A 9,667-nucleotide genomic window follows, 5' to 3' on the forward strand; every position below is an offset into this window, starting at 1 on the left:
ACCACACTCTCCCGAGTGAGCCATGGGCCGGCCCAGTGTTGTAGACTTTGAAAGAAATAAAACAGTTGTTGTGTTGGAGACTTTGAAAAAGAATGTGGGAAAGAAAGAAAACAAAGGTACAAACAAACCACAAAAAAAGCAAGAAGCTGTTCAAGAAAGGAAATCTAATCACAGAACACTACTTGGGCTCTACAGTAAACAATATACAGGTAGACATAATGTGAACCCTTTATTGATTGAACTAAAAGCTGCTACCATAATATGGGAAGAGGGGAAAGGTGCTAAGAGCAGAAAATCAATATGTAATATATTACATCTAAGTTGATAAATAGCAAATTATTTAAATACAGGAGCTACTCTCGGACTAAACATCTATAAGGTGTTGCCTCTTGAAGTGGGGAGAGTTAGGAGAGGTACAGGGGTTGATGCTTTTCATTAGTAACCCTTCTGCGTTTTGATTTTGTTTTTAACCCTGTAAGTACATTATATTTTGGTAAAGAAGAAGAAAGAAATACTATAAAGGAGAGAGTGCTAGACAAACCTGCTGTATCATACCACTTTCAACAAGCCCTTTTCTGCACCCCATATCCCCACTCAACTAAACCAGAAAATGGTGGGGCAACGGACTTCTCAAAAGTATTGTATGTATGTCCTACATTTCCTCAGCTTCTCTAGAGCATCTGATACCATCGACCACTTCCTCTTTTTAAAAACACTCTCTTCTTGGGCCGGCCCGTGGCTCACTCGGGAGAGTGCGGTGCTGATAACACCGAGGCCCCGGGTTCGGATCCCATATACGGATGGCCGGTTCGCTCACTGGCTGAGCGTGGTGCTGACAACACCAAGTTAAGGGTTAAGATCCCCTTACCGGTCATCTTTAAAAATAAATAAATAAATAAATAAAAACACTCTCTTGTGGTTTCACCCACTTGGGTTTCCTCCTACTTTTCTGGTCATTCTTTGCCATCTTCCTGACTTGTAAATGGTAGGAGTTTCGGGGACAAGTCCTAGGTCCTCTTTATTCTATATTCTCTTTGAAAGGATGAGTCGACACCAGTTGACGATCCACCGGAGAGAGCTCATTTATTAGGCAGCACACACACATATATATAGGGCTTTAAGGGAAGGCTGATTGGCTTAAAATACAATCCCTACTTAGCATACCGCATGGGGCTTGGGGTGGGTGTGGCCGAGAAGGATCAGGGTGTGATCCCTTGGGGCATTTGGGTTCTTACACTTTTGCCCCAGGCTTTCTTGTCCATACTTATGGTTTTATATACCATCTATGCCCAGATTCTCAAAACTGCCTGCAGGCCACATGGCTCTTCTGAGCTCTAGACCTAGATATCCTCTCAGAAACTGCACGGGCTCAGCAAATTCAAAATATCCAGTATCCTTCCTCCAGCATAGACCATCTTAGCAAATGGCACCAAAGCAATTAATACTCCCTTCTTCACCACCTCCCAAAGCACCAAGAGGTGTCTAGACACTTTCCACATCTGTCCTGTCCTCCATGCCTCTGCCCTGGTACAAGCCACCATGGGGATGGCTGGGATAGCCTCCTAACTACCCTCTTGCTCCCATCCCATCCAGTCTCCATGATGGCCACAGTGATCTTAAAATACAAATTTGAGTATCACATTTTACTGTTAGGAGTTTTACACGGAGTCCAAAATCCTCAACATGCGTATGCCAACACACAAAGCCATGCATGTACTATCCTGCCAAACTTTTCACCTTCATCCTAAACTACTCCAATCCTAGCTCTGCTCTCTAGACAGATGGGCTCTTTCTGTGTGGTGAGGGTGACCCGTGCCTCGCCTCTTGTGTCCTTCCTGGAGCATTTTTTTCATGTTCTAGATCACCTCCTCCCCACTCTCAACTCTCAACCCAGTCGCAGTCGGTTGTCGCCCTCCCCCACAGACAGGAACCTCCGGTAGGGCAGTGAGGGCCCAGAAGATGTTTACCATGTGTTTGTTCAATAACGTGAAAAAAGGAACAAGAGGGGATAAAGTGTGGTGGACAGGACAGAATGAGATGGAAGGAGATGCAGACCGAGGCTGCAGCAGGAGAGGTCACCAAGGACGGACCAACCGGAGCGGAGGCCACGGTAGCGGGTCCGGCGCCCGGGACCTGAGCGCCAGCCAGGCCGCGCTTCCGCACCCCGCGCCCTTCGCCCGGGGCGTGGCCTCGCGTGGCACCGCCTCCTCGCCGGCGACGGGGCGGGCGGGCGGCTCGCGTCTGTGGCGCCGACATGGCTGCGCTGGTGGAGCCGCTGGGGCTGGAGCGAGGTGAGCGCGCGCCAGGTGGCCCTGCCCACGCGGGCCGCGGCCGGCGCTGCCCATTCCCGGCTCCCGCCCGGCCCCGGCCCAGGCCGGAGAGGGTGGAGGGGCTGACCCGGCCGGGGTGGGCGGGGCGGGCGCCGCGAGCGGGGCTGTCCGGGGGTGTGGGATGTGCCGAGGGCCGGTGGGCCGGGGCGACGGCAGCACACCCCTGCCTCTGTGTGTTTGTGCTGGGGGAATTCTGGGGACGCAGGGCGCCCGGCTGGCCGCAGTCTCTCCCTTGCCACCCTTGACTCTGCGGAATGTCCGGCTGAGCTTCGGCCGTCCTTCCCGGGCTCTGGCTGCGCTCGCCCTTTCTCCATCTCTCGCCTCATCTCTGTGGTTCTTTGCATCTTCGTATCTCTGAGTCTCTGTGTGTCTCTGCGACCACCCCCACCCCCCGCGCCCAGCAGACGTGTCCCGGGCCGTGGAGCTACTCGAGCGGCTCCAACGCAGCGGAGAGCTGCCCCCGCAGAAGCTGCAGGCCCTACAGCGAGTCCTGCAGAGCCGCTTCTGCTCCGCTATCCGAGAGGTAAGAGCAGCGCGGCGCCAGGGCACGAGCTGGCGGCTGCCGTCCTGCTCCTCCTGGTCGCCCAGAGCCCAGAAACCCAGGGACTACGCCTTAGGATGCCAGCGTTTCAGCTTCAGGGTTCTTTGGGAGTTGTTTCCTCAGGCTGCAGCTGCGTGGGGGCGGATCCTTGGGTGGATAGGGAGAGGGGGTCCGGGAGGCTGGACTCCTATGCTTAAGGGAGGGAGGGGGCCGGCAGCTTCCTGACGCTGCTGTGTCCTCACCCAGGTGTATGAGCAGCTCTATGACACGCTGGACATCACCGGCAGTGCTGAGATTCGGGCCCACGCCACAGCCAAGGTAGGTGCCCCCACCCCATTGCTATTGGTATCCCCTGAACTGCATGGTCTAGTTCTTAACTGCGTGGTCTACCTTCTTAATGCCTGTCATTCCTGTTTCCTCCTTCATGATTTTTGCCAAGTCTGTGTGCCATACTTACTATTACTTATTTATAATTTCCTTCAAATAATCGCACACTTTAAATTTAACACGTGTCATATAAAGGCGTCCTTTGCAACTACAACTGGAAACCAGTATCCCATGTCTGGCTAGAAGATAACCTTAAATATCTATACAACAAAAACAATGAAATGTCATTAAACACTGAAATCTTATTAAACTATACTTAGCTGCTACTTTGTGTTGTGGCTTGGAGCCTCTCAGCTCCCTTCAGGCCTTATTTTCCTCTGTTAAAAAGCACGGTTGGCAAGTGTTGGGTATTCAAGACCCACAACAAACGGAGACTTTCTTTTAGCACGTTCGAGCATGCAAAGTGAACTAAAAGGGACGTACAATCATTATGGGGGGATCTTGCGTTGGGTTGTGGCATACAGTCATTACAGGGTGATCTTGTGTTGGGTGAGGTGTCACATGCTTGGGGGTAGTGATCTGGCCTAAATCACTCTCCCTGGCCCAGATCCCCCACCATGGTGTGGCCCTCATCTCTGGGTGCTTTCTCTGTCCCAGGCCACAGTGGCTGCCTTCACAGCCAGCGAGGGCCATGCACATCCCAGGGTAGTGGAGCTGCCTAAGACAGATGAGGGCCTGGGCTTCAACATCATGGGCGGCAAGGAGCAGAACTCGCCCATCTACATCTCCCGGGTCATCCCCGGAGGCGTGGCTGACCGCCATGGAGGCCTCAAGCGTGGGGACCAACTGCTGTCAGTGAATGGTGTGGTGAGTGGAGGACTGAGGCAGCGCTGGGGGCACAGGCTGTCCAAAGTAGCATAGTTCCTGCTTTTGGCATTCATTCAACACATACTGACTGACCACTGCCTCTGTGGCCAGCCCTGTGCTGAGCAATGCTGCAGACACCAAGAGAAGTTGGCCTCAGCTCCTACACTCAAGGAAGCCCTTTCTGGTGAGGGAGATAGACCCTGACTGAAATAGTACTAATCCAAAAACGCAACAATGAGGAAATGCAAAGTATTGTGAGAGCCCAGGTGTGGCACCAGGCCAGTGTAGATGTGGAAAGTTTTTGCAGAGGAAGGAACGTTTGAGTTAGGTGTTCAAGGATGAGTAGAAGTTCTCCAGGTAAACCAAGTGAAGGATGTTCCTGGCTGAGGGTGGTGTTGTAGGTGAGGGTTCTGACTCTGCACTCCTCTGAGCTGAAGAGAAAGGGCTTGGTTCTGAAGGTCTGGGGCATGCAGGTAATTAACATCAGTGCGGTGCTCCCTTCGGCAGCACGTGTACTAAAAATTGGAACGATACAGAGAAGATTAGCATGGTCCCTGCACAAGAAAAAAAAAAAATCACTGCGGTTAGAGTAGATGGAAACACAACTGGATTGGTGGTTGGGGCCAGCCACGCAGGGCCTGAGTGCCAGCCTGAGAGGTTGGGACTTTGTCCCAAGAGGGCTGGGCTGTGAGCTCAGCTCACAGGTGTAGAAAGACCCCTCTAGGACTCTGAATGAACTGAGCGGAGACTGAATGACAGAAGGCCAGGGAGGAAGTTGGAGTGAGAATCCAGAGGGGAAACAGCAAGGCCTGAGCTGGGGCCAGGGCTGTGGGAACAAAGAAGAGGGAATTAAGGCAGGAGGGTCTTAGTGGGCTGTGAGGAGGGAGGCAACAAAGATGGGCCTGGATGTCAGGCTCAGTGATGGAGGGGACATGGGGAACCTGGAAGGCTTTGGAGGAGGACACTGAGCTGAGAGCTAATGACTCTCCCATGAGGAGGTCATGAGGCCTTGGCATCGCTGGGCTGCCATCAGGCTCACCAGCAGTTGGTCCCATTTCCCGGGTGGGGGCTAGGCAAGACAACTGGTCCCAGGCCCACCTGTCTGTGTTGGGCCCCACAGAGCGTGGAGGGTGAGCAGCATGAGAAGGCGGTGGAACTGCTGAAGGCGGCCCAGGGCTCGGTGAAGCTGGTAGTGCGTTACACACCTCGAGTGCTGGAGGAGATGGAGGCCCGATTCGAGAAGATGCGCTCTGCCCGCCGGCGCCAGCAGCACCAGAGCTACTCGTGAGCCCCTTGGTCACCACACCCTGACCCCTTTCCTCTGGGATCCTGACCCTTGACCCCTGACCCAGGCTCTCACCCAGGCCATTCTGGCCAAATCCCCTGGGGACCCCCCAGCTCCCTTCCATCCCAAGATCTGGAACCTACTCTGTCTGAACTCCCTCAACCCACTTCCCTGGGCCCTTGTCTCTGGAACCCCAGTCCTGGCTCTCTCGTGTCCCCCAGGGCCCCTCCCCTGAGCCTGTGTCCCCTCTCTTCACCCCTCTTGCAGGTCCTTGGAGTCTCGAGGCTGAAACCACAGTTCTGGACCCTAACTCTCTCCCTTGTACAGTATTTATTGTCACTGGCTCCTTATTTAAAGATCTTTGATCCTCGTGGAGTGTCTGTGTGTCTATTCTGCATCCTGGAGTTAGAGTGTCTGAGGTGTGGAGGAGTGAGAGGAGCTCAGATAGAGAGCAAGCCCTGAAGAAGCCCTTTTCAGAGCCTGAGAGCGGAGGTAGTTACCTCTCCCCAGGTCTGAAGGCAAGAACCTCGGATTTGTTCCTAGGCGCAAGTCCGAGCGTGGAGGCTGAGAGCCAGTCTGGGGCTGGGTGCGAGGGGGCAGAACCGAAGACAACGCTCCCTACCCTTAAGAAAGTCTGAGGGCGAAGGCCAAGCTCCTTCCTCTTTAGGGGTCTGACCAAAGAGTCCTGAAACGCTCTGGGAGCCAGTGAGCAGTCTCTGCGTGGGCGGGACGGAGTGAACCACTAGTCTCGTCCGCCGGGGGAGCCCGGCACGCCACACTGTAATCTGCGTGGGAGTTGGGGGTGGGGGTACCGCGTGCAGTTCCCGAGGCTGGCACCGGGGTGCAGAATAAGGTGCACTTGTCCACCGGGCACTCGCCCCACCTTCCAATCGGAGCACGACTTTCCGGGCGCCAGTTCCGCCTTAAAATCCAACCTTTATCACCATCCCGCTGCCCGCCCAGACTTTATGTCCCGTGCAGCGCGAGGGCTAGCGCGCGCCACCGACGGGATCCGGGGTCGCGACTCGCGCTCCACGCCGCTCTCTACGAGCTCCAGGTGACATCATCCCCCTTGCCGGGCTCCACCCCCCGTCCCGGCTGCGGCACGCTGCGCGCTTATTGGCCGTCTCCCCTGGAGCCCCGCCTTCCGCTCTCCGCCCGCGCTACCCCTCCCAGCCCATGCGGGGGCGGGGTCTAGTCGCCGGCCGGCGCCGACTCCCCCTCCCATTGGCCATTCTGGGCCGTCCGTCAGTCTCCTTTTAAAGGGCCCACGACCGCCCAGGAGCTGTGGGGGGAGGGGGAGGGAGGAAAGATTTTGGGGGGGTAAGGTGGGATTTGGGGGGCGCTGGCGAGCACCCCTGGATCTGGCGGCTGCGGCCTCGCGGGGGGAGGCTGACGGGCAGGGGGCTATTTTAGGGGGTAAAGGGCTGTGAGACTGTGAGGGGGAGGGTGGTCCCCAGCGCCCAAGCCCGAGCAGGAGACGCGGAGCCCGCGCGAGCGGCAGAGACAGGGCTCCAGAGCTACAGATCCGGGCCCCGGCCGCCGCCAGGGGCCCCGCCCGGCCCCCCCACTCTACCCCACGTCCCTCCTGCAGGCCAGCTCCGCCCGCAGCCGCCGCGGACCAGGTAGGTAAAAGCCCGGCCTGGCCCGCCTTGCAGCGACCACCCCGGGGACCCCTCAGCGAGCCTCTCCCGCCTCCCCGAGATCCTGGGTTTCCTTCCTCGTCCCCGGGAATCCCAGAGCCCAGATTTCACAGCCTAACCTCAGAGACTCAGGCGTGCCCCTCCCGGCGCCCAGAGTCCCCAACCGAACATTAGAATCCCAGGCGTACTGCTCCCAGGGCCCAGGAGCCTGGATTTCCCAGTTCAGCCCCGGGGACCCCCTCTGAACCTTGGTCCCCCTCCTCGGTCCAGTTCCGGGAGCTCCAGACACCCGCCGCAGCTGTGTCAGACTCCCCCAGCTCCAGCCGGCTGCCCCCCGTCGCGTCCGCATCATCCCCCATTCGCGCACCCCGTCTGCCCGTTCTGTCCGTCGCCAGCCCCCGGCTTGAACAACCGGCTGCGTCTCTCTGTCCAGGCCGGCTCGGCGGCCGCCCTGGACACAGGCCCGCTCTGGAGCTGTCCATGGTCAGCGTACTCAGCAGCCTCGCCTCCCCCACCTCATGCTGCCGCCGCCAGGGAGGGGGTGCGGGCGGCGCAGGGATCCCCCCCGCCGCGCCTTGGACCCGGGGATAACCGGACCCACCCCAACCTGGGCGCCTAGGGCTTCAGGGTTCCGCTGATCAGGCTCTTGGCCCCGTCCTCAGCACCCCAGGTTTCTGGGACTCCAGCTGCTTCCTGAGGAGTAAGGGCTTCTGAATGTTCCCACCCTATCCACCTTACGGACCTTGGCACCAGGCATCCAGCTCCCCCCCTGTTCTGGAAGCCTGTCAATGCTCACTCCGTCTACTGGACCCATCCGATAGCCTTCATGCCGTCGGGACCGAGGAATCCAGTTTCCCAGTCTTTGTCCCCTTTAGAACACAGTTCGACAGTCCCAGCACCCCTCAGACAAATATGCTCAGCCTCCTGGCATCCCAGCATCTGCTCCCTTAGGATCTCAGGCGCCATGACTCTCTTCCTTTCAATGCAATTCTTTGGCTTCTGTCCACCCTCCCTTTTGAAGACCTAGATATCTTGTCCCCAGTCCTGCATCCCCTCAGGAACCCAGGACTTCAGACCATAGCTTCTATACTGCCCACCAGCCTTTACTGAGGCTGTCTGCACCAGTCCTCCCTCTCAAAAAGGACTCAGGCTCTAAGTTTCTAACCTCCTGTCCTTTACCTCTACAAGGATTCAGGAGTCCCAGCTTTGCCCCTCACCACCACCCCTCACCACCCCCCAGGTATCTAGCTCCTCAGCTCTCACTTTTAGGGACCCAGGTCTTCATGACCTCATGACTCCCCCATTAACTCCACATCTTCTGTGGCCTTCATCCCCATATCATCTCAGGTGCTGGTTTGGGGACTCTACTCTCTCCCCCTAAGACCCAGCTTCTTGAGATGTTTCTAGCACTCCCTTGCCTCCTGAGGCCCATATCATGATGTCCCATTCTCCAAGTATACTCTATCAGGCTGATGAGCCAAATATGCATTCCTTCCTCCAGATGTATCTTGTGGCCTAGGTTCATTAGGCGATCTAGAACTTACCTGCTGTCTTCCACATTTCTGGTTACATATGTGCCCTTGCATTGTTTCATGATTCCTTCTAAATACTAGAAGACTCCCTGCTGATGTCTGTGTTCCATCTTCACTCAAGGCATGATCTAAGTTCTAGGCCAGATGCTAAATTCTAAGTATGTCTTCTCCCATTTGTCTTTTCAAGTATCTAGATAATGCCCCCAAGCCAAATTCTGATCTCACCTCTCCTCAGACATGTCCCAATTTTCTAGCAAGCAGTACTTGCTTATTCTTTGCTAAATTTTCATTTTAGGTGCATTCTAGGTTCCAGCCACATCCTTGGAATTGTTCTAGATTTCATTCTCTTCCCAGAGGCTTTCTAAGTTCTAGACTATGTGTGTTCCAATTATGTGCTCTAGCCTTTCTCCAATTTGGGCTATCAATTCTAGAATACACTTCCCTGCTTTAGGTTCCACCTAATTTCACAGGTTTAAATCAAAAAGATTCCCAATGAAGTGTTTCACATTACATTTTCCTTCCTCAGGTTCTAGGTTCTAGACCCATCCATTCTTGTCTTCTCCGTCCATCTTTTCCCTAGGGCACCCTTAGTTTAGAACTTGTCTCTTGGTGGATGTGGGCTTTCTCCTCTATCAGACACTTCGGCATTCTAAGCATGTTCTAGGCTCTCTCTTCTTCTGGAAGGTCTTCAGCCTAGAAATGTTCTCATTTCCAGAATAACCCCCTGCCTTTGCCAGCTCAGTCTTTATTCCAGGAAATTCTTGGTTCTCAGCATGCATGCTTTTTCATTTCTCCCTAGCACTTCTAAGTTCCAGGCAAACTCCTTGTTACTATCTAGGGTTTTCTTTGCCCCCAGGGCATGTTCTGATTTCTAGAGCACATCTATTGCCCTCTGAGTTCTAACATTATCTAAACACATGATAAAACCAAGAATGTGACCCCTGCTACATTCTGTGGTGTATGTTCATCTCTAGTAAGTTCTGAGTTCTAGATCATATTTCCTGACTAGGTTTTTTTTATGTACTGTATTACATATATTCTTAGGTCTCATTATGCTCCCCTATGTGTTGGGGTTCTGGAGTTACCCACACACTCTTCAAATTATTGTCTGGATCTAGGTTGTAGGTTCCAGACCTTGGTTC

General features: G+C 54.9%; 2 protein-coding genes and 1 pseudogene across 2 annotated transcripts; 2 read left to right on the forward strand and 1 right to left on the reverse strand.

Moving 5' to 3' along the window:
• Nucleotides 1-2,223: 2,223 nt before the first annotated feature.
• LIN7B (lin-7 homolog B, crumbs cell polarity complex component) lies at nucleotides 2,224-5,720 on the forward strand. The gene is made up of 6 exons (XM_063091650.1): nucleotides 2,224-2,291; nucleotides 2,735-2,853; nucleotides 3,118-3,189; nucleotides 3,856-4,065; nucleotides 5,186-5,349; nucleotides 5,618-5,720. Exons 1-6 carry the CDS (start codon nucleotides 2,255-2,257, stop codon nucleotides 5,637-5,639), a joined length of 624 nt encoding a protein of 207 aa, XP_062947720.1. The 5' UTR covers nucleotides 2,224-2,254; the 3' UTR covers nucleotides 5,640-5,720.
• Nucleotides 4,557-4,653, forward strand: LOC134374209 (U6 spliceosomal RNA; annotated as a pseudogene).
• Nucleotides 5,721-5,846: 126 nt separating the features above from the next.
• C3H19orf73 (chromosome 3 C19orf73 homolog) lies at nucleotides 5,847-6,297 on the reverse strand. The gene is given in 2 exon segments (XM_063088668.1): nucleotides 5,847-6,011; nucleotides 6,013-6,297. Coding segments are annotated over 2 exon segments (450 nt in total).
• Between the last annotated feature and the right edge of the window lie 3,370 nt (nucleotides 6,298-9,667).

Source organism: Cynocephalus volans, chromosome 3 (assembly GCF_027409185.1).
Source record: "Cynocephalus volans isolate mCynVol1 chromosome 3, mCynVol1.pri, whole genome shotgun sequence".
In the NCBI taxonomy this organism is placed as follows: Eukaryota; Metazoa; Chordata; class Mammalia; order Dermoptera; family Cynocephalidae; genus Cynocephalus; species Cynocephalus volans.